Genomic DNA, 25,441 nt, shown 5'->3' on the forward strand with positions numbered 1-25,441 from the left:
AAGGGATGCTAGTCTTTAAGTCTTAGTTTTGGTTTTCATGTCTCTGGACTCTGTTTGTACATTCCATTAGATGAATCCTCGCTTGCTCATTTGTCACTCGATTCTTTACTAGCTCTATTTCCAACCTCTTTTTGTTTCTGGTGCCTAGGTTAGATGCTTGACTTCCCCTGTATCCAGTGGGCATGCGATTTATATGAGAGTGAAAGGTACAGCTTTTATCACACAGCAGACCTGGATTATTATTCATGAAGTCGCTGTCTTTGTCCGTTGTTCTTCCTGGGCTCTCTCCCATGGTATTTTGATCTACATTCAGTTGTTGGACAATCAGTTCATGTCGGGGCTGTACAGTTTTTTTAATTTGCCCCACTGGTCTTGACTGCCACATCACGTTTTGTGCCTTTTTTTGCTGTGGCTTTTTATTTTACTCCCCTTAGCTTTTTTCCCCACTTACTTTTCCATTTAACTTTTGGTTGAGACCTTTTATTCTGAACCTTCTTTTCTTCCACACTTGGAGCTTCAATTACTGATGCAGAAATTCCACTCTTTTCCTCTATCTCTTCTGTGCGACCACTCATGTCTGGGCAGTCTACGCGTCCTAGGTTTAGTGGGCCTATTCTGTTCGTTGGCGCTATTTCTTTGGGCTCAGGGTCATACATGGGTACATTTTTAAGGCTAAGTCTACAGTCTTTAATTATATTGTTAATTACCTTTGGGACTTCCAGTAATTTCTCCAACAGTGGGCCACATGTTTGCCTATCTGCAGTATCGGCAATGAACTGCTGTCGCAGATTTTCCCTTACTGCACCCTCTATCAGGGCCATCCTGTAGTCTGTGGTCTTTATCGTAGCTGTAAGTTGTCTGGTCAGCTCAAGTTGATTGTCTAGTTTAAGAGACTGGACCATGATCGCACTTGCAATTGAGTCCTGTGTTGTGCGAATGATTTTCATAATGCTAAGAGTGGGTTGATCTAGTGGAAGGTCCTTTCTGTTCTCCTGACTGTGCCCATTTTGATTATTGATTGATTGTCCTTCCAATTGCTTGTCTTCCTTATATATGCTGCCATCCAAAAAATGTAGGTCATCCGATGTTATACTGTCTAATTGGGGTTCTGTGTTTCCGATTGCAAAGTTGTCGAGTGAGGAAAGCTCCAAACTAAACAAGCTAATATCATGTCTACGTAGTGTGGAATTGTTTTTTCCTACTTGGCATACTAAAAAGGACTGTGGCGCTGAGGGATTACAGAACTTCTTAATTGATGGTTGTCCCATTTCAGTTCCCTTCATGTTTGTATTCTGATGTGGTATTGCCTCCACTTGGATACTTTCTGTTCAAATGGTTTGAAGGGAATTCCCAGGTTTTTGTGATCCTAGTTGGACCCAGGAATAATTCCTGTGTAGTTCATGGCTCTTTGTCTGCTCTCCTGGTGATTGATCCTGCTCTAATGGCTTGATTGTTTCAGATTCACCGCCCTTTGAGGATTATGCATTGGTTGGAATGATTGCAGTGGAAGTATTTCCAGCTGCCAGGCCTCTGATTGCTCCAGTTCAGCCCCCATCACCTTAGCGTCACCATTTTCCCCCAGTGTCTGCACTGGGGCGGCACTAGTCATGGAATATTGTGTCTGCGACCAATCAGCTCTTGAATTAATATAGCTGTAGTAGTTACTTATAGTGTTTGCTTTTGCATTTGACCAGCTGGTGTGTTTATAAGGGGTAGAGGAGTCTTTGATCTCTGATTAAGTTGTATTTGCTTGATTTTTCTTGTCTCCTTTTTCCCGAACTGGTTCTAGATGCGTCAGTGTGTTCTGTTGTTTCCTACTCAATAGAGTTGTAGGGCTCCCCTCAATTTCTCACCCGTTCAATGTTACGCACCCAGTATCGCTGGTCGTGCCCTGGCCTAGCCTCCAAATAGACACCTTATCCTCGTTGTCATCGGAGTCAGCACGAGTTGGAAAAAAAAGTTCCAGATTGGACATCCCAGCCTTCTTCTCCACTAGATCACTTTCATTCGCCAAGGCTTCCAAGTTTGGACCCCCCCACCGCAGCCTCTACTTTTCTGTGGGTTGCACTGGGGTTAGCTGTATACTTCCGGGATCCTGCTCTAGCTCCTGCTCAGGTTCCTGCTTAGTGTATAGGGTTTTGTTGTGTGAGGTAACTCCTCCTTGACCCTCTTTGATTTTCCCCTTGTTCCAAACATATTAGGGGAACGGAACCTCTCCTTGGCTCCTTGCGAGTTCTTTGTTAGGTTCACACCGCTTTAAATCAATTCAACAGTTTTATTTCATAGAGAGGTGACTATTTCCTTTAACGTCTTGCTCCTTCTTCCCTCCTTGCTATTACTCTCTCACACAACTTACTTTGCTTTTATCTCCTGTCGTCTGTTGCCTTCTGTCTGCTGCCTCCTCTCCCTATAAGTGCTCAGAGCACCACTTGAGGTAGCCCTTACACGCCTCATGCCTCACTGGCCTCAATAACTCCCAGGGCCCTGACTTCTGGGATTTTGGGGGTGCTTGTGTAGCTAGAACAAACTGCAGGACGGTTTGTGGCAGTTAGGCGGCACGGTACGGCGTGTCCTCATCACACCTCGCCAGGCGGCTGACTCAGGCAAGCGACACACACGAGGGGCGCAGCAGAACCACAGAAGCGGCAGGAGCAGGGAGTCTGGGCTGGGTAAAAACTCCCACCGTGTCTGGCAGCACCAGTGGGCTGAAACAAGCGACGGCAAGGTTGAAGGGAGTGACACTCCCAGCCCGCCACTGCCGTAATCCTTGATCTGGGCCCGGACCAGGCTCCTGCGGGCTCCGGGACGCTGTGGCACCACCACTACCACACAGACAGACCACAGATCTGCAGCACCCCCTCGTCTCTCTCTGCTGTGAGCCACCCGGTACCAGCGTTCTCAACGTCCTCAGTTGCGTCAGCCAAATCCTTTCTGTAATTACACACTTTCTCATGACCCTTCTTCAACACATGAAGCCTTAAAGTGTACTATGGAAATATACATCTAACAGCTTCTGTATATTGTCATAGTATCGGAATTCATGTATGTTCACCTGGACAGAAACAAGTAAATTGGCTCAAACAAATCGGTGAGAAGGGCACAGAGCATGGTGAAAACACAGCCTCAAACTGCACATCCCACTACACTTGTTGCAGACATTAGTAATGATGTGGTGGTCAGTGAAAAATTAGAAGTGAGTAGATTAAAAAGATAATCTTGGGCAGGACGGTAATTCTAGCAGAAGTGTCTCCTGTCACCTCTAATTTGTGTTACAAAATGTAGGGAAAGATTTTTTCAAACTGAATAAAAAACACTTAGTTCGATGGCATCTGTCGCTGTAGATACGCATGTTTTGCAATAGCTCGCCATCTGGTGTTGGGCCGGAGTGTTACAAGTTGTTTTTCTTCGAAGAAGTCTTTCGAGTCACGGGACCGAGTGACTCCTCCTTTTGTCTCCATTGCGCATGGGCGTCGACTTCATCTTCGATTGTTTTTTTTCCGCCATCGGGTTCGGACGTGTTCCTGTCGCTCCAAGTTTCGGAACGGAAAGATAGCTAATTTCGGAAGATTTTCGTCGGTATTGTTGCGTTCGGGATCGGCGTAGTTAGATTCAACACCGCATCGAAGATCGAAGAGCTCCGGTGCCCTTCGGGGTAGTTTTTCGATCCCCCGTCGGGGCCTGGTCGGCCCGACCGCGTGCTGAAGAACGCCGATGGAACGGACCCCGTTCCGTTTCTGCCCCAAATGCCACAATAAATACCCCTATACAGACCAACACTTGGTCTGTAACCTGTGCCTGTCACCTGAGCACAGTGAAGACACCTGCGAGGCCTGTCGTGAGTTCCGGTCCCGAAAGACACTCCGAGACCGTCGAGCCAGAAGACTTCAGATGGCGTCCGCGCCGACAGCCCACCGAGAGTTCGAGGAGCAGGAAGAGGAAGGTACCTTCTCGATCCAAGAATCGGACTCCGAAGGATTCGACGATACACAAACCGTGAGTAAGACGTCGAAAACCACACAGAGGAAGATTTACAAGGCCCAGGGGACGCCACTGCCATCAGGCCATGGCTCCACCCATAAATTCAGTGACCGACCGTCGGCACCGAAAAAAGCCCAAACAGTGCCGAGATCGTCCGACTCCGGTCGAGACACCGGCACGCAGCCTTCTCGGGACCGAGAAAGTGCTGGAGACAAGCCTCGACACCGAGATGCCGGTGTGGACACGGCTCGACGCCGAGACAGCGGCACCGAAGAAGATCGACGCCGAGAGGTTTCGGCCCCGAAAAAGAAAAAGGTCACCTCGGAGCCGAAAAAACACGCAGACAGGGTTTCGGTGCCGAAACAAACTGCAAGCGACCCAGCTTCAGGCTCTTATACAGAAGAGCACTTGCTAACCTCCCAAATGCAAAAGCATAGGTTTGAGGAAGAGCTACAATCAACTGATGTGGACCATACGCAAAAGCGTATTTTCATACAGCAGGGGACAGGAAAAATAAGCACCCTTCCCCCCCATTAGAAGAAAGAGAAGGTTGGAGTTCCAAACTGAACAGACACCACAACCAAAAGTGGTGAAAAGAGTTACCCCACCACCCTCTCCTCCGCACGTGATTAACGTCTCACCAGCACGAACTCCATCACACTCCCCAGCTCACACCACCATAAGCCAGGGTGACCAAGATCAAGACGCATGGGACCTATACGACGCCCCAGTGTCAGATAACAGTCCGGAGGCATACCCTACGAAGCCATCTCCACCAGACGACAGCACCGCGTATTCTCAAGTGGTGGCTAGAGCAGCACAATTTCACAACGTAAGCCTCCACTCAGAACAGGTCGAGGATGATTTTTTATTCAACACACTCTCCTCCACCCACAGCTCATACCAAAGCCTGCCTATGCTCCCTGGTATGCTCCGGCACGCAAAAGACATCTTTAAGGAGCCGGTCAAAAGTAGGGCAATCACACCAAGGGTGGAAAAAAAGTATAAGGCGCCTCCTACAGACCCGGTTTTCATCACTACACAGCTGCCACCAGACTCTGTCGTTGTAGGAGCAGCTAGGAAAAGGGCCAACTCTCACACATCTGGAGATGCACCACCCCCAGATAAAGAAAGCCGCAAGTTCGATGCAGCTGGTAAAAGAGTCGCAGCACAAGCTGCAAACCAGTGGCGCATCGCGAACTCCCAGGCACTACTTGCGCGCTATGACAGAGCCCACTGGGACGAGATGCAACATCTCATTGAACATCTGCCCAAGGACTTACAAAATAGGGCAAAACAAGTGGTTGAGGAGGGACAGACCATTTCCAACAACCAGATCCGCTCCTCCATGGACGCTGCAGATACAGCTGCACGGACAATTAATACATCTGTAACTATCAGAAGGCATGCATGGCTCCGAACGTCTGGATTTAAACCAGAGATTCAACAAGCAGTTCTCAATATGCCTTTTAATGAAAAAGAACTGTTCGGTCCAGAAGTGGACACAGCGACTGAGAAACTCAAAAAAGATACGGACACTGCCAAAGCCATGGGCGCACTCTACTCCCCGCAGAGCAGAGGGAATTACAGCACATTCCGTAAAACACCCTTTCGAGGGGGGTTTCGGGGTCAGAGCACACAAGCCAGCACCTCACAAGCAACACCGTCCAGTTACCAGGGACAGTATAGAGGAGGTTTTCGGGGACAATATAGAGGAGGGCAATTCCCTAGAAATAGAGGAAGATTTCAGAGCCCCAAAACCCCTACTACTAAACAGTGACTCACATGTCACTCACCCCCTCCACACAACACCAGTGGGGGGAAGAATAAGTCATTATTACAAAGTATGGGAGGAAATCACTACAGACACTTGGGTTCTAGCAATTATCCAACATGGTTATTGCATAGAATTTCTACAATTCCCTCCAAACATACCACCAAAAGCACAAAATTTGACAACACACCATTCCAATCTCCTGGAGATAGAAGTGCAGGCACTATTGCAAAAGAATGCAATCGAATTAGTGCCAAACACACAAATAAACACAGGAGTTTACTCACTGTACTTTCTGATACCAAAGAAGGACAAAACGCTGAGACCAATCCTAGACCTCAGAGTAGTGAACACTTTCATCAAATCAGACCACTTTCACATGGTCACACTACAAGAAGTATTGCCATTGCTAAAACTACACGACTACATGGCAACTTTAGACCTCAAGGATGCTTATTTCCATATACCAATACACCCATCGCACAGGAAATACCTAAGGTTTGTATTCAAGGGAATACATTACCAATTCAAGGTACTGCCTTTCGGATTAACAACCGCACCAAGAGTCTTTACCAAATGTCTAGCGGTAGTCGCTGCACACATAAGAAGGCAGCAAATACATGTGTTCCCATATCTAGACGACTGGCTAATCAAGGCCCATTCGTTAATACAGTGCTCAAATCACACAAATCATATCATACAAACCCTCTTCAAACTAGGGTTCACCGTCAATTTCACAAAATCCAAAATTCTGCCGCGCAAGGTACAACAATACCTGGGAGCCATAATAGACACATCAAAAGGAGTAGCCACTCCAAGTCCACAAAGAATTCGAAATTTCAACACCATCATACAACGCATGTATCCAACACAAAGGATACAAGCAAAGATGGTACTACAACTCCTAGGCATGATGTCTTCATGCATAGCCATTGTCCCAAACGCAAGACTGCACATGAGGCCCTTACAACAGTGCCTAGCATCACAATGGTCACAAGCACAGGGTCACCTTCTAGATCTGGTGTTAATAGACCGCCAAACTTACCTCTCGCTTCTGTGGTGGAACAACATAAATTTAAACAAAGGGCGGCCTTTCCAAGACCCAGTGCCACAATACGTAATAACAACAGATGCTTCCATGACAGGGTGGGGAGCACACCTCGATCAACACAGCATACAAGGACAATGGAACGTACATCAAACAAAACTGCATATAAATCACCTAGAACTTCTAGCAGTTTTTCAAGCACTAAAAGCTTTCCAACCAATAATAGTTCACAAATACATTCTCGTCAAAACAGACAACATGACAACAATGTATTATCTAAACAAGCAAGGGGGGACGCACTCCACGCAGTTAAGCCTGCTAGCACAAAAGATTTGGCGTTGGGCAACTCACAACCAAATTCGCCTAATAGCACATTGAGCTTTATTTCAGACTACTTCCACTCCTACAGGCTGATCCACCGCTTTTGGCGAGATAACTGCTTACTAGTCTATGCAAAACATGCGTATCTACAGCGACAGATGCCATCGAACTGAAAATGTCACTTACCCAGTGTACATCTGTTCGTGGCATCAGTCGCAGTAGATTCGCATGTGCCCACCCGCCTCCCCGGGAGCCTGTAGCAGTTTGGAAGTTACCTTCAACTATTTATATATGTATCATCTCAACCTTAAATAGGTGCATACTTAGTCACTCCATTGCATGGGCACTATTACTACAATTCAACTCCTACCTCACCCTCTGCGGGGAAAAACAATCGAAGATGGAGTCGACGCCCATGCGCAATGGAGACAAAAGGAGGAGTCACTCGGTCCCGTGACTCGAAAGACTTCTTCGAAGAAAAACAACTTGTAACACTCCGGCCCAACACCAGATGGCGAGCTATTGCAAAACATGCGAATCTACTGCGACTGATGCCACGAACAGATGTACACTGGGTAAGTGACATTTTCATTATTTCAGGGCAGTACGCACAAGCAGCACTTTTTATTTAATTAAGTATTTCTGATATCTGATGCATACTACTGACTGTAGATTCCTTGCCTTTAGAGTGCCCCACACCTCCACACTGGATTCAGAGGAATTTTTTTTTGCATAACCTTTGCTCGCTTGTAGGTGCAGCTCTGCATCAATCCTGTCTCAGCCCAGAAGTGATAGATGGAGCCTCATACAAGTGCCATTGAAGCCTGCTAACATCCGTTTCCTTCTTCCAGGAGAACCAAGGCTGCTAGCACATTGGTGACAAACGTAGTGCCTGTTCTGGATATTTGTCAAACCACAATGTGGACATCATTACACGCGTTCACAAAGCATTACTGTCTTGACAGCCGGATCTAACAGGAAAGGCATTTAGGCCATTCAGTCTGTAGGACTTTTCGATCTGAGTCATTCCACAGACCTAAAGCCAGGGGAGGGTACCGGTTTGGTATCTGCTCTTAAGGTAAGAAAACTGTGGGTAGAAGTATCCATCAGAAAAACAAAGTTATTTACTTTCGGTAACAGTCTTTCTGGTGGGTAATCTATTTAACTTCATATTCCTTACCGACCCTCCCATCTCCTTGCTCTGCGGAATGGCCTCTCTTCCATTTAAAAAGGTACCAAATTAGAGGTGTACATACTGGCCCCCTCAATTGGTTTTTGGTGCTTCATGTCCAAGAATACGGACAGTATCAAGAATGAAACTGATGTCAGCACGCTCCGGTGGTACTTATTTTTTCTGGAGTGCCATAGTGCTAACGCAGAACCACATCTACTGCCACTTAGAGGCTATGCTGAAAATTCTTCTGGATCCAGTCGGGCACCCGCGGTATTCTAAAGGGGAGGAATTTGCCATTAAATGGAGTATGCATGAGACCTTGTAAGCCTGGTTATCCGCCAAAACCTTACGCCTCCACAGGGAAGGTGCAACGAGGAGAAATATCACTATTCGATTTCTCCTCATTTCTCCGCTTTTTATGTGCACTACGTTTTGCAGCACACAGAGGAAAAAGCCTCCCCGGATTTTTTGTGCAGGAAGATGCCTCCACTTTTTCTCCTTGCTGCGATGCCCTGGGTCAAAGGGAAATTGCAGGAATGTGCAGTCTCTGTGGCATGTGGCACATTCGTATCCTTTCCCCCTCCGCTGGCTGCCTTTTTCTGCATTGCGCTCAACGAATCACCCTGAAACTTTCCAAACAGCAGTAGATGTGAGTGCCAAACTAATTTTGAAAATTTCGTGAAGATTTGTCAAACTGCGCCAACGTTACAGGCAAAACAAAAAATGCTTTTCCTATGGAAACCTGGAGCCAGATGTATGACTCATTTGCACCGGCAAAATGCGTTTTGGCTTGTACCAAAGGCAAAATGTGAGTCCGTAACTGTTAGAAATGGGGTCTCTAGTTGGCAGTCGGTTTGCACCTTGTCCAAATAGGAACCCTTATTCTAGTCAGGATAAGGGAGATACCCGCTCAGATAACCCCTGCTCACCCGCTTGGTAGCTTGGCACGAGCTGTCAGACTTATCTCAGAAGCAATGTGTAAAGTATGTGCACATAACACAGTAACACAGTGAAAATACTACAAAAGGACACCAAACCAGTTTTAGAAAAATAGCCAGTATTTATCTGTGTAAAACAAGACCAAAACGATAAAAATCCAACATACAGTGCTAAAGATATGAATTTTGTAAAATGTATCTTTAAAATACAGTTCCATGAAGTCGATGGCTCCACCTGGGGCTATCACGGCGTTGTGAGCAACAAAACCAACAGTTCAGGCCGGTCGCGGGCCAGCTACGGTATCGGGAAGACCCACAAACAGTACTTTAGATTTGCAGGGCGTCGTGATCCTCGCGGTGAGCTTCGGAGAGTGGCGTCGGTTCCGGAGTCGTCGGGCCCTTGAAGTCACGCACTTCAAGGATCGAACCCCGGCTGATGAAATCAGGTGCACTAGTGTGGATGGCGTCGGGGCTTGGTGAGGGGCGTCCAGCGGCATCGGTGAGGCCAGGGCTGCGGTGTGAAGCGGGGCGGTGCGACGCGACGTGCTGTGTCACCAGGTCACTGTACAGGCAGCGGCGTTGCTGAAGCGCTTTCGTTGGTAGGCCCAAGCCAGCGGTGCGGGTTGAGATGACGCTTCATGACCCTCATGAGCGGTGTCCACAGGCCACGGTGCAGACAGGATGCCTGGCAACGGCACTGGAGTCGATGATGCTGGCGTCGGTGGACCGGGGCTGCAGTGCGGGACAGGGCGGTGCTTCGTGTACCTCACGAGTGGTGTCCACAGGCCACGGTGCAGGCAGCGGCACCGTTGTCAGCAGGAGCCGCGGCGTTGGGATGCCCAGGCTGTGGTGTGAGCAGGCAATGCCTGAGTGCGGGGCCCACAGGTAACAGTGCGTGCAGCGGCTCGGTGAAGTCATCCGATGAAGGCGTTGGTAAGACCAGGATCGCGGTGCAAAGCGGGGCAGGGCAATGCAACTCTGTGCGGCGTCGACAGGTCTCGGTGCAGGCCACCTGCGGCGTTGCAGTAGTTTCTCCTCTTGAACAGCACAAAGCACACAGTTCCCTGTGTTGCAGGTCGAGGAAACTGAAGTCTTTGGTATCCCTGAGACTTCCAACAGGAGGCAAGCTCCACTCCAAGCCCTTGGAGAACTTTCTCAAACAGGACACACAGCAAAGTTCAGCCTTTGCATTCCTAGCAACTGCAGGCCAGTCCAACAAAGCAACATAGCAAAGGGACAGTACTCCAACTTTTCAGCTCTTCTCCTTGGCAGAGGTTCCTCTTGATTCCAGAAAGATTCTAAATGTCTTGGGTTTTGGGTCTTCTTCTTATACCCTGTTCTGCCTTTGAAGTTGGCAAACTTCAAAGCAAAGTCTCAAGTGTTTGCAAGATCCTTCCTCGTCCAGGCCAGGCCCCAGACACACCAGGGGGTCGGAGACTACATTGTTTGAGGGCAGGCACAGTCCTTTCAGGTGTGAGTGACCACTCCTCCCCTCCCTTCCAGCAGAGGTGGCTCATCAGGATATGCAGGCTACACCCCAGCCCCCTTTGTGTCACTGTCTAGAGGAGAGGTGTGAACAGCCCAACTGTCAAACTGACCCAGACGGGAATCCACAAACAGGAAGCATCACAGAATGGATTAAGCAAGAAAATGCCTACTTTCTAAAAGTGGCATTTTCAAACTCACAATCTAAAAACCAACTTCACTAAAAGATGTATTTTTAAATTGAGAGTTCAGAGACCCTAAGCTCCATATTTCTATCTGCGCCCAAAGGAAATCTGCGCTTTAAGGATATTTAAAGGCAGCCCCCATGGTAACCTATCAGAGAGATAGACCTTGCACAGTGAAAGCCAAATTTGGAAGTGTTTCACTGTTAGGACATATAAAACACCTTAGTATATGTCCTGCCTTAAATATACTCTGCACCCTGCCCATGGGGCTACGTAAGGCGTTCCTTAGGGGTGCCTTATATGTAGTAAAAGGGAAGGCTGATGCCTGGCAAGTGGGTACACTGGCCAAGTCGAATTGTCAGTTTAAAACTGCACACACAGACACTGCAGTGGCAGGTCCGAGTCATGATTACAGAGCTACTTATGTGGGTGGCACAACCAGTGCTGCAGGCTCACTAGTAGCATTTGATTTACAGGCCCTGGGCACCTCTAGTGCACTTTAATAGGGACTTATCAGTAAATCAAATATTCCAATCATGGATAAACCAATCAACAGTACAATTTACACAAAGAGCATATGCACTTTAGTTTAGCACTGTTTAGCAGTGGTAAAGTGCCCAGAGTCCTAAAGCCAACAAATCTGGTCAGAAAAATTAGGAGGAAGGAGGCAAATAGATTTGGGATGACCCGGCAAAAAGGGCCAGGTGCAAAAGTAACTTGTTAAGAACTTGCATTTTGAATTTGCGATTTGGTATTGGGAAGGAGTATGCAAAGGGTGTCCCTTCCTAATAGGGAGTGCTATATATGAATGTTTTTCAACCAGGAATGTGGTTGCAAAACATTCATACTTTACCAACTCTTTGCCCTTTGTGAATGGGAGCGCCAACATTTTTTCAAAGCAGACAATCGTCCTATGTGCCACTACCTGCTTTCTTAAAAAAAATAAAAAAAATAATGAAAGAAAAGAAAACTTGTATTTTTTGTCTTTGAAATGCATCCCAAGCTCCTCCCCCCTCCCAAAAAAAAAACTATTTTATTTAAAAGCAGTCACAGACATGGTGGTCTGCTGACCCCAGGAGGCCACCATCCTGGTGAGTGAAAGCCATTCCCAATGCGTTGCAAAATGCGACCTGCCTCATGAATATCAATGAGGCAGGTAATTTGCAACCCATTTGGGAATCGCAAACAGTGTCTCAGACATTGTTGTACATCAGTGTTTGCTAGACGCAAAAAAATGCTAATTGAGAGTCACAAAAAAATGCGAATTGCGAGTGTATGAACAATGAGGGTCGTACATCTGGCCCTGTGTATGTGTGTGTGTCACACACACACACCTGACATTTCTACTTTCTTAGAGATTGAAACTCTTTTGTTTCTTTTCATGGGAGCACCAAACTTCAGCGCCTCTTAATGAATTCTTAACCTACATGATCTCACTTTGAGCACGCTAATACTGTTCCTTTATCCTTCTTGACAGGTGATGGAAGCATGGTCAAAAAGTGGAGCTTAAGAAATTCAGCAAAATGCAAATATGAAGCTTCACTGTTCAACACCACAACACGAACACTCAGAACAAGAGAGATACAGATATCTGAAAGGAAAATACACCTGATGCACCAGCTGTGCCCAGAAAATGATAAGGGACTGCGAGAAGAAACCGATTGCAGTCAACATACTGATTTACATAAGAGAGCAGACTGTATCCAAAGATCAGATGACTACCGTCCACCTGAGAGTTCTGTGAGCAGTGTTCTGCCATGTGACTTTGATGCACAGCAAGGTTTGAGCCTGTATTCATATTCATATCCTGAAAGTGAGCAGACTTCGTTTCAGAATGTCCGTTACATCAGAGTTAGGAGAACACCAAGTGAACATGGACCCTATGCATGCACAAAGTGTGAAAAAGCGTTTTCAGCAAAGTCCAAACTTGTTCAACACGAGCGGACACATACAGAGGAACGACCTTATCAGTGTACGCAATGTGGGAAAAGCTTCAATGAAAAGAGAATTCTAGTGAGGCATCTAAATACACACACCCGGGTGAAACCACATCAGTGTAATGAATGTGGAAAAAGCTTCAGCGAAAGAGCAGTTCTTGTCAGGCACCAGAAAATACACACCGGAGAACGACCTTATGACTGTAGTGAATGCGGGCAAAGTTTCCGTGAAAATAGACTTCTTACCAGGCACCAAAAAAAGCACAGAACAAACCTTAGCCGATCAACACCATCTACTTTAGGAGTCAATGATAGGGAAGTTCAGCTAAACACTGGAGATAAACCATACCACTGTAGTGCATGCGGGAAAAGCTTCAGTCGAAAGAGAGGTTTTAATAGGCATCAACAATTACACACAAGAGAAAAACCTTATAATTGTACGACATGTGGGAAAAGCTTCTCTGAAAAGTGGCATCTTAAGAGACACCAGAAAATACACACAAGAGAAAAACCTCCTGTGTCTCTTTTACCTGTGAAACCCTTGCATGAAAAAGCAACTTGTAGTAGGCATCTGAAGGTGAGCACCAACAAGAAACCATACGAGTGTACAGATTGTGGAAAAATCTTGAGTCGAAGGGACTCTCTTGTTAGGCACCAGAAGATCCACACAAAAGAGTTCAGCTTTGAAATCGTAGACTGAGCTCAAGTAGATCTCACCTAATCTAGTATGAAAGGGCAGTAATCCAGGCCTAATACTTACAGCCCCAAAAATAAAATAAATCTATCGTTGGATTATGTGCCTCAAGAGCAGTACGGGTCATTCAATCTGTTCAGATGTATACGTTTATTTCACATCATTTTCCTATTGGGAGGGTGGTCAGAGTTCATAATGCACATTTTGCTGGGTGACTTGATCTAGGAGAACGTTGCATGGTTTAATACACTATAATGACAAAGAAGTTCTTGTTTCTTAAATTCATGTTGTGACAGGAAGAAGGTTAACAATGCTCTGCCATTAATGTATTCAGAGGTTCATTTTTTATACGTTCAATGATTATAATGTTGTTATATTATGTTACATTTCTAAAAAGCCAACCTAACGCCACATTGCCATAAGGCTCAGTCCAGAACCTCGGCACTGACACGGAGACCATTACTATTTGAAGAAACTGGCTCTACCAAACGAGGTGCAGTTCAGACCTAAGACCACCAATCTGTTTTTGTATTCTAAAGGAGATGAGTTGAATATAGAAAACATATTGATTAGTATTTCCCATTGATGTAAACTGGTGCAGCCTGCCGAAGAGCATTTCTCATCAAGATTCGAATGTCCAGCACCTTCCTTCCACACCGCGCTGGCGCACATTGTGGACATTCGTTGGCCAGCAGGATAACAGGACTTACTTTTAGCAAGTTCCAGCCCAAACAATGTAATCAAACAGTGCGTGAGATGGGTTGTACCTGGAACCATCATGAAAGAGGAGTATGGTGATACATCTACTCTTCAACCCTGTGCGTTGACACAAGTCAATCTGATGAATCCTGTCTGTCCTGAGCCACAAAAGTGACGGGAAACATCAGAGTGAAGAATGGGATCATTTTCTCCATCCACTCCCAGAAGACTCATAGAAGGAGCACAGACATGTGGAATGGTTTATTGAGGATGCAGGGGATGGTATTTCAAAGAGACAGTACAACTAGTTGGCCCTCGGTTGTGCTGTGTATGGGATGTTGCACCTTACGAAGATGCCTAAGAATGAATCGGAACCAGCATAGACAACACATTTCTGGTTAATTAAACATGAAGAAAATAATTTGTGTTGTCACAGTGACCTAACAATGCAATACTGTGGACTGCCTAGAAATGGAAACCTGGTACCAACAGCCCCACCAAAAGGGTATAGCCTGGAGAGGGTGTTTAGAGCATTCCTAAGAAACCTACGTGCTTAAGTCCTGTCTGTCAGACATATCCGAGTACCTACCCTGTGTGCCAAAATGGGAGTGAGAGCACATCACCGAATTATATCAGGTTCATCTATATGCTGAATGGAACTTGTGTGCCATCACAGCCTCACATCCTGGTGAGGCTGGATTTCTTTTAAGAGGAGATGAATTCTATTGCACTTTGATAAAGGTCTTGCTCTGTGCATCAGTATTGGTTTAATTATGAAACATGTGAAGCAACTCCCACATTAATAAGTTGCATTGTATTTGTGTCTGTCGAGCCATCAACTTGTTGCAATTACACTTGTGTGGGTTGGGATCCAGTTTAGTGTTTGAGCCTCAAATAAAACCAATTCATCTGTTACACCTGCTCTTCTAAAGACCTGCCTGCCATCTATTTGTTCTGTATGATCCTTTTGCTGTTAAAGGATGTGCAGTATTGTTTCAGATATTACACAAAGCATCATTCAGCTATTGATAATATTGTCACAGTGCTGATGCTCAAAGACTGGAATAATGTGTGACAGAGGAAGATCCGAGTGTTAAAGCTGAAGACAGTGCTTTGATCAGGCCAGTGTTTAGGGAGGTCGCCTTTCCTTCATCAGGTACACCCCTGCACTCCCTAAAAACATAAACTGCTACTTCACTTTGAGGACTCCTGCACCATTGTTCAGGGTAAAGTTATAATTTGCCTTGGGCTGTGCAAACTCTACTATCTAGAGCATGTCAAGCGTTTTATTGACACCTATGATAGCCATTATATGCAGAGGGATCAGCATTCAACGTGGAATCAGAAAGTACAAACACAGATCTCTTGTAGTAAAAGACTTTCACTGGCTTTCTCTGGCATCCAGAATAAAACTTAAGTTGATGTGTTGGGTCAGGATTGTTTCTTGTATGGTAAATAGCCATGTTCCCCTGTCCTGAGTATCTCGACTTTTGTTTTGGCCCTCATATCACAGTAACTGAGCGGGTGTGCAGAGGTTTTGACCTCTGTTTGGTAATGTGAGGTACAGAACCTGTTGTGTGACCTGGTGGGACTCAAGCATGCCCTTATAGTGAGCGTTGGACTAATGTCCATTCCCTGAGTGTATCACAAAACGGTGGTGGCAGCATACTAACACCCTCATTATGTCCCTGGCTGTCTTTGACTGCCAGGGTTAATTTGGCTGTAGTGCCGCCAACAGGCTGGCGGTACATACTGCCACATCATGAGATTGGCGGGTTGGCTGCAGCCAATCCTCCAATTTACCATTCATACCGCCATGGCTATGAGCCACCGGGCCAGGGATGTGAATCCCCAGCCCGGCAGCCGACAGAATACCGCCCCTGGCGTTCTGAGCCAGCCTACTGCCATGTTTTCTGTTGCATTAGCAACGCCACGAAAATCATGGCTGTTGGCCCTACCTTCCCTGTCGCCGGTAGTGGCTCACCCACCCCGTGGCACTCACCTGACACCCCCCTCCATCCAAACTCAGCCCCCCCCACCCACCCCCATACACATACTAGCCCCTCCCACCCCCATGCACACACTAACCCCTCCACCCCTGACATTCAGATACTCCCCCATGCGCACACTAACCCTCCCACCCGGCATTCAGATACACTCCCCCACCCCCTGTACACACACACTAACCCCGACATTCAGATACACTTTCCCACCCCCATACGCACACTAAGCCCCCACCCCTCCGATTTATCCACACAGCCCCCTACCCTCATACAGTCACACAGACACCCACGCGCAACACGCATTCATACTCGCATTCTTCTAACATGCACGCACACACACACAAAATACCCACCCTCCTACTAACCTCCCCCCGATTCCTGAACCCCCCCCAGCCCGACCCTGCCCCTGTCGGATGATCACCTTACCTGCTCTGGGGGGGCCTTCCGGCAGGGAATAGGAAGGGGGATTGCTACCGCTAGCAGGGCCTGCCAGCTGAACACCACCAGGCTGTATCACAGGTCATGATACCACTGGCGGTGTTCAACTGGCGTGGCGGTGCTGGAGGTAGCAGCACTAACTTACTACCATCCGCCAGTCTGATCACTGATGGATTTCCGCCCTTATTGCGGCAGAAGTCCGGCATTGCTCATAATCTGGCGGACAGATGGTAGCCACGGTGTCTGTATTTTGGCGGCTGTCAGTGCGGTACTAGGCGGCAGACGGCTTTTACGACCAATGTCTAAATGACCACCTAAGTGTTGTGAATCAGTTGTGTGATCAGCCCCTTTTCATTGTGCCAAGGAGAGGTGGGCGTACTAGTTCCCGCCGTGTTACAGTTCCGCTGTTAAAAGATGCAGAACCTTGTGCTAACACCGTGTGTGTATGTGCAGTGGGTATCTAGCACATGTATGAAGTGGCTCTGTGTGGCTTATGAGTTTGAGTACTGGGGCAGGTGGGATCTATTTTGGAAGCCCTGGTTTAGCAGGCACAAGATAGAGGATCAGGACAGGTTCTCCAAGAAGTGCAGGTGTGTAAGGAAATGCCTCCTTGGCATGGTTACCCCCCTGACTTTTTGCCTTTGCTGATGCCAAGTTATGATTTGAAAGTATGCTGAGGCCTGCTAACCAGGCCCCAGCGTTCTTTCCCTAAACTGTACATTTGTCTCCACAATTGGCACACCCTGGCATCCAGGTAAGTCCCTTGTAACTGGCACCCCTGGTACCAAGGGCCCTGATGCCAGGGAAGGTCTCTAAGGGCTGCAGCATGTCTTATGCCACCCTAGGGACCCCTCACTCAGCACAGACACACTGCTTGCCAGCTTGTGTGTGCTGGTGGGGAGAAAATGACTAAGTCGACATGGCACTCCCCTCAGAGTGCCATGCCAACCTCACACTGCCTATGGCATAGATAAGTCACCCCTCTAGCAGGCCTTACAGCCCTAAGGCAGGGTGTACTATACTACAGGTGAGGGCATAGGTGCATGAGCACTATGGCCCTACAGTGTCTAAGCAAAACCTTAGACATTGTAAGTGCAGGGTAGCCATAAGAGTATATGGTCTGGGAGTCTGTCTTACACGAACTCCACAGCACCATAATGGCTACACTGAAAACTGGTAAGTTTGGTATCAAACTTCTGAGCAAAATAAATGCACACTGATGCCAGTGTACATTTTATTGTGAAATACACCCAGAGGGCATCTTAGAGATGGCCCCTGAAAACATACCCGACTTCCAGTGTGGGCTGACTAGTTTTTGCCAGCCTGCCACACACCAGAGATGTTGCTGGCCACATGGGGAGAGTGCTTTTGTCACTCTGTGACCAGTAACAAAGCCTGTACTAGGTGGAGGTGCTTCACACCTCCCCCTGCAGGAACTGTAACACCTGGCGGTGGGCCTCAAAGGCTCACCCCTTTGTTAAAGCGCCACAGGGCATCCCAGCTAGTGGAGATGCCCGCCCCTCCGGCCACTGCCCCCGCTTTTGGAGGCAAGGCTGGAGGAGATAATGAGAAAAACAAGGACGAGTCACTGGCCAGTCAGGACAACCCCTAAGGTGTCCTGAGCTGAGGTGACTCTTAGAAATCCTCCATCTTGCAGATGGAGGATTCCCCCAATAGGATTAGGGATGTGACCCCCTCCCCACTGGGAGGAGGCACAAAGAGGGTGTAGCCACCCTCAGGGCTCATAGCCATTGGCTACTATCCTCCCAGACCTAAACACCCCCCTAAATTGAGTATTTAAGGGCCCCCAGAACCTAGGAAGATAGATTCCTGCAACCTGAAGACGAAGAAGGACTGCTGACCTGAAGCCCTGCAGAGAAGACGGAGACACCAACTGCTTTGGCCCCAGCCCTACGGCCTGTCTCCCCACTTCAAGAAAAACTGCAACAGCGACGCTTCCCCCAGGGTCCAGCAACCTCTGAAGCCTCAGAGGACTAGCCTGCATCTAAAAGGAACGAGAAACTCCTGAGGACAGCGGCCCTGTTCCACAAAGACTGCAACTTTGCAACAAAGAAGCAACTTTTAAAGACTACACGTTTCCCACCAGAAGCGTGAGACTTTCCATTCTGCACCTGACGCCCCCGGCTCGACCTGCGGAAAACTACCTCTACAGGGAGGGCTCCCCGGCGACTGCGAGCCCGTGAGTAGCCAGAGTTGACCCCCCTGAGCCCCCACAGCGACGCCTGCAGAGGCAATCCAGAGGCTCCCCCTGATCGCGACTGCCTGCTTCAAGGAACCCTACGCCTGGTAAAGACACTGCACCCGCAGCCCCCAGGACCTGAAGAAACCAAACTCCAGTGCAGGAGCGACCCCCAGGTGGCCCTCTTCCTAGCCCAGGTGGTGGCTACCCCGAGGAGAACCCCCCCCCCTCGCCTGCCTGCATCGCTGAAGAGACCCGCGGGTCTCCCGTTGAATCATATTACAAACCTGACGACTGTTCGCACTCTGCACCCGGCCTCCCTTGTGCTGCTGAGGGTGTACTTTCTGTGCCTGCTTGTGTGTCCCCCCACTCCCCCCCCGGTGCCCTACAAAACCCCCATGGTCTGCCCTCCGAAGTCGCGGGTACTTACCTGCTGGCAGAATGGAACCGGGACACCCCTATTTCCATTGAAGCCTATGTGCTTTGGGCACCACTTTGACCTTTGCACCTGACCGGCCCTGAGCTGCTGGTGTGGTAACTTTGGGGTTGCCTTGAACCCCCAACGGTGGGCTACCTTAGACCCAACTTTGAACCCTGTAAGTGCTTTACTTACCTGTGAACCTAACAAATACTTACCTCCCCCAGGAACTGTTGATTTTTGCATTGTGTCCATTTTTAAAATAGCTTATTGCCATTTTTGCCAAGACTGTACACGCTATTGTGATGATTCAAAGGTCCTAAGATACCTGAGTGAAATACCTTTCATTTAAAGTATTGTTTGTAAATCTTGAACCTGTGGTTCTTAAAATAAACTAAGAAAATATATTTCTCTCGTAGGGGATTTCCATGTATAGTCATAAGCACTGAATAGTTCGCGCGCCTGCGGGGACCCCGGAGCACTGTTGTGTAGTATATTCTTAAGTGCAATCATCAGCTCCTTGACAAAAAAGGTCTGTGAAAAACACTTAAGAATAACAATGTGCAGCCTATGTGAACAGCTACACAAGCCAAAATTGTTAGAAGAAAAAACAGTTGTAGTGTAAATTTCACGTTTAAACCTCTATTTATTCTATAAATACATAAATAAATACATTCTCATATTTTATTTACACCTCTCATGAGAATAAAACAATGTAGGGCAGTGTAGCCCATAGGCTGCCATTATACAGAATGAAAATAGAGCTGTGCCTTTAAGAAAGTAAAGTCTTCCTGTTTCCCATCATGCACAGCAAAAGGCAGTTGCCTCAGTTCTTTTTTCCGGCTCCTTTCTGACAGGACCCTGAAGCATTGAGCTCTACCTCACAAAATCCTTTTGTGACAGAAATTCATTTAAAATCTTTTGAATTTCATTTTCACTCGACGTTTTTAACATTGAGTGATAATTTTCTGCTTTTTTCTGTTAGATTCTGACAGAATTTTGAGGTTTTTCTACTTCAGAAATGCCTTCACTGTTTGACAAATGTCCTTCTTGTGGCAGAAAAAAGGCCAAAACAGATCCACATCGGGTCTGCATAATTTGCCTTCCATCCAGCCACAAACCGGAGTCGTGTGACATCTGCAAAACCTTCTCCAGAAGGACCCTTCGTGACAGGGAGAAGATCCGACTCCAGGCGAAAGAGGACAGGAGGAAAAGTGGTCATTCTACCACAGAGCGAGGAGAAGGTCAGTCTTCTACCAGGGCTCACACTGGTTCCTCTATAACTCCGACCAGACCGGCTCAAAAACGGCACAGGTCTCCGACGACGTCGAGGGCGTCGACGTCGAGGCAAGGAACGGCGCCAACATGCTCGCCGTCGAGGAGTGGTTCGCCGGCGAGAAAGAGACATCGCTCGCCATCGACGACGATTTCGCCGTCGAGACGGCGTGGACTTTCGCCGTCGAGATCTGGGTCACCGTCGACACGGCGAGGACGTTCCACGTCGAGGAGATCTGAATCCGGTTCGCCGTCGAAACGGCGAGATCGCTCAACGTCGAGGGGTGATCGACGTCGTAGACGTTCACCGTCATCACGGCGACGTCGGGGGTCGTCATCGAGAGATTCTCAACGGCGAGAAGAATCGACGGCGAAGGGCACTCGCCGTCACCGTACTTCGACGTCGAGGAGTGTGTCGACGTCGAGACAATCAAAAAGACCTAGGAGGGTTTATACAACCTCAGAATCCTCGGCTTCACTCATCCTCCTTCCAGCGTCTCCACAACTCTCTCCTCGACAATCACCATTGCCACAGACGCCGGTAACGCCTACGGCGCCTCTTCCGGCTCTGCCTTCAGAGTCTGTTTTGAGGACTCCAACGCGGTCTGTAAGACGTTCGGGACATTCCTCTAGACGCTCTTCTTCCTCTCGGCACCGTCATGACTCACAGAGATCTCAGCATTCACATCACAGGCGTTCTTCTTCGTCTACACGGGACTACTCTCCAACCCTATCGGACTCACCGTCCCCGAGAGTGTCCCCCATAGATGATGTGAATACGTTCCAGGAGGTCTTAGTACGAGGGGCAACCAAGCTGAACATCCCGTTGGCGGTACCTGCCCCATCGACGTCAGTGATCTTCGAGACCTTGCATCACAGGACATCTTCCAGACCTTTGCTTCCACTGGTTCCAGGTCTCCTTGAACCAGCAATGGATATTTTCCTTGCACCGGCCGCAACAAAGTCTGCTCCTTCCAGACTTATTAAAAAATATCGTCCACCAGAACAAGATCCTCTATTCTTGAGGTCGGACCCAGTTCCTGATTCGGTGGTCATAGTAGCGGCAAAGAAACTGCATTCAACCTCACCATCTTCTTCTTCGCCTCCAGATAAAGAGAGCAGAAAGATAGATGCTGCAGGACGAAAAGTATGCTCTACTGCAGCCGTCACGATGAAGGCAGCCAGCGCTACTGCGTTTTTAGGGCGGTACGACCGTGCCCTCTGGGACTCTTTAATGCAGTTTGCGGAACATCTTCCTAAGGATAAAAGGGAAGATTTCCTGGAGGTCGTGGGCGAGGGAGCCATGGTGTCTAACCAAATTATAAGTGCTGCAGCTGACTCTTCGGTGCTATCCGCACACAATTATGCACACGGGGTAGCGCTCAGAAGGCATGCATGGTTGAGACTTACATCACTCAAACCTGAAGCGCAGCAGAGAATACAAAACCTGCCTTTCTCGGGCTCCACCTTGTTCGGTTCTCATGCCGATGACGAGATGGCTAGAATGAAAGCTGAACTAGATACCTTGAAAGCGGTAGGCATGGAAAGACCGAAAGAACAAAGAAAGGTTTTCCGGCCATATCAACGACGACTTTTCACCCACCGGTATCAGTCGCCACACTGGATGTCTTCGCGCCCCCAGCAGCAGCAACAACAGCAGTATCAAAGGGGTTTCTCTACTCAGCGAAGGTCGACAAGGGGTCGTTCAACACCTCAAACTCAGGCAACTCGACAGGCTCCCACGTCTAAGCCCTGAATCTTTGCTTCCCCCTCCTCCGTTATCCACTCCGGTAGGGGGAAGTATCTCAAATCATCTGGACGAGTGGCTACGCATCACAACAGACGCCTGGGTATTGAATATTGTGAGACATGGTTACGCTCTCAGATTCACCAGTTCTCCACCATCTGTTCCACCCAAAACAGCCAACCGCCATCTCGAAGCTCTACAGTTAGAGGTCAATATCCTATTGCAAAAAAGAGCCATAGAACCCGTTCCCATCAGCCAACAAGGGAAGGGGATTTATTCGAGATATTTCCTTGTACCGAAAAAAGACAAACAAGAGTTTCGTCCCATCTTAGATCTGAGGACAGCAAACAAATGGATTTGCAAAGAAAAATTCAGGATGTTAGCCTTACACCAAATTTATCCACATCTACGTCAGGGCGACTGGCTATGTGCGATAGATCTTTGCGACGCTTACTTTCATATCCCAGTAACCAAGAAACATCGAAAATTCCTAAGGTTCACCGTCGGAAAACGCCATTACCAATTTGCAGTTCTACCTTTCGGCCTAAAATCAGCGCCAAGAACTTTTTCCAAATGCATGGCGGTAGTAGCCGCCCACTTGAGGAAACAGCGAATATTCGTCTACCCCTATCTAGACGATTGGCTCATAAAGGCCTCCAGTTGTCTCGAGACACAGCAACATTTCGAATGGACTCTACAACTGCTGCAAAAACTTGGTCTTCAAGTCAATCTCCTGAAATCTACAGCAACACCTGTTCAGAGGTTGCATTACTTAGGGGCCATTGTAGATACCAGGCTAGGAAAGGTGTTTCCTTCGGAGGAATGACGGTTATCGATTCTCCAGAAGTGCAAACAACTGCAGGAAAGACCTCAAGCCACTGCAAGAATAATAGCTTCTCTACTGGGCTCGATGGCGTCTTGTATCCATCTGGTTCCCAATGCTCGCCTCCATATGAGACCATTGCAGGAAAATCTGGAGGATCAGTGGTGTCAACTGAGGGACGATTGGGAGAACAAAGTCCTTCTTTCTCCTCACACCCTACAATCCCTCAAGTGGTGGTGTTTACCCAGCAATCTCTTGGTGGGGATTCCGTTCCAACAACGGCCTCCATCTCAAACCATCGTAACAGATGCGTCACTGATCGGATGGGGGGCGCACATGGAACATCTTCGAGTCCAAGGCGAGTGGTCACAGAGAGAGAGTCTCTATCACATCAACCTGCTGGAACTTCGCGCAGTCCACCTTGCGCTCAAAGCCTTCCTTCCCTCTCTGAGAACGGAAACTCTCCTTCTCCAGACAGACAACGTGGCCACTATGTACTACGTGAACAAACAAGGAGGCACCAGGTCCAGAGTTTTATCCAGAGAGGCTCAGACAATCTGGCATTGGCTTCTAGCCAGGAACCTGTCACTAGTGGCAACTCACCTGCCCGGCATCCAGAATGTTCAAGCGGATGCCCTCAGTCGGGTAATGGACGAGAACCACGAATGGGTACTACACGACGACGTCGTTCATTCCATTTTCGCACTCTGGGGTACCCCCTCTACAGACCTATTCGCAACCCCAGAAAACAAAAAATGCCAAAACTTCGCCTCCAGATATTACCATCCAGGGACACTGGGGAATGCCCTGTGGATAAGCTGGTCAGGAGCATTTCTTTACGCCTTTCCACCGCTTCCCCTGATTCCGGCGGTCCTCCAGAAGCTGTCCAATGTTCAGACCAAAATGATCCTAATTGCTCCGGAGTGGCCACGTCAGTGGTGGTTCCCAGACCTTCTTCACCGGTCACTCAAACCACACATCAGGCTACCATATCGTCCGGACCTTCTCACGAAGTTCAGAGGCAGATATCTCATCCCAACCCCTCATCGTTGAGTTTGGCAGCATGGCTCCTGAGCTAGTGCAATATGGACACTTGAACCTACCTCAGGACTGTATGGAAATTCTGAAGGAAGCAAAGCGCCCTTCCACACGATCAGCCTATGCAAGCAAGTGGAAGAGATTCTGCATTTGGTGTTTACACAACAACATTGACCCGGTTTCCTGTGGGGAACAATCTATCCTGCCATATTTGTTAAGTTTGGCAAAATCGGGCTTACAACTGTCGTCAATAAAAGTTCACTTGGCGGCGATAACGGCATACAGAAAGAATCCTTCACAAACTTCCTTTTTTCGGATTCCGATTATTAAGGATTTCCTAGAAGGTTTAAAGAAGGTTTTTCCTCCCATTAGAAAGCCTTCTCCTCCATGGGAACTGAACGTTGTCTTATCACGTCTGATGCTGCCGCCATTCGAGCCGATACATAAGGCATCGCTGCAGCATCTCACATGGAAAGCTGCTTTTCTGGTGGCAATCACTTCAGCGCGTAGGGTCAGCGAAATCCAGGCCCTTTGCGCTCAGGAACCCTACACGGTTTTTCATTCCGCGAAAGTGGTAATGAGAACTCATCCAAAATTTTTACCTAAGGTAGTCTCCGACTTCCATGTGAACCAAACAATTTCATTACCGACTTTCTTTCAGAATCCAGCTACCCCTGCTGAGAGAACTCTGCACTCTCTGGATGTAAAGAGAGTCTTGAAATTTTACCTGGACAGGACAAAAAGCTTTCGAAAATCACAACAGCTTTTTATTAACTATGGCCCAATCAGAACAGGTTTGGGCACATCTAAACAATCGTTATCCAGGTGGATTGTTTCATGTATAATGTTATGTTATCAGTTAGCAAACAAATCCCTTGGTGGTAGGCCAAAAGCCCACTCTACCAGAGGGAAAGCAGCTACTGTAGCCTTGATGAGAAATGTCCCTTTGGCAGAAATATGCAAGGCTGCCACTTGGAGGTCGGTCCATACCTTTACTAAGCATTACTGCCTTGATACAGACGCTAGGGCAGATGCTCAGGTTGGGCAGGCTTTGCTCAAGAATTTGTTTGCATGATTCATGTTTTTCTCAGTATTCTTATATCTACTCCACCGCGGTTATGGGGATGGGCTTGCTACTCTATTCAGTGCTTATGACTATACATGGAAATCCCCTACGAGAGAAGGAATGGTTTCTTACCTGTAACTCCAGTTCTCTCGTAGGGGTATTTCCATGATAGTCATAAGCAACCCTCCCTCCTCCCCGGT

The 25,441-nt window shown here is 47.8% G+C and overlaps 1 protein-coding gene across 9 annotated transcripts in view; it reads left to right on the plus strand.

The window, feature by feature from the left end:
• Positions 1-15,148, plus strand: part of LOC138303538 (uncharacterized) — a 176,857-nt gene extending 161,709 nt beyond the window's left edge. For 8 of the 9 annotated variants that reach the window (XM_069242764.1, XM_069242759.1, XM_069242762.1 and 5 more), the window contains one exon: positions 12,381-15,148. In XM_069242764.1, coding sequence (XP_069098865.1) covers positions 12,381-13,540 — 1,160 coding nt within the window. In that variant the 3' untranslated portion in view covers positions 13,541-15,148. The remainder of the gene's footprint in view (positions 1-12,380) is intronic. The other variant, XR_011205410.1, reaches the window with a different exon arrangement.
• The last annotated feature ends 10,293 nt before the right edge of the window (positions 15,149-25,441 follow it).

The sequence above is a fragment of the Pleurodeles waltl genome, chromosome 7 (genome assembly GCF_031143425.1).
Source record: "Pleurodeles waltl isolate 20211129_DDA chromosome 7, aPleWal1.hap1.20221129, whole genome shotgun sequence".
In the NCBI taxonomy this organism is placed as follows: Eukaryota; Metazoa; Chordata; class Amphibia; order Caudata; family Salamandridae; genus Pleurodeles; species Pleurodeles waltl.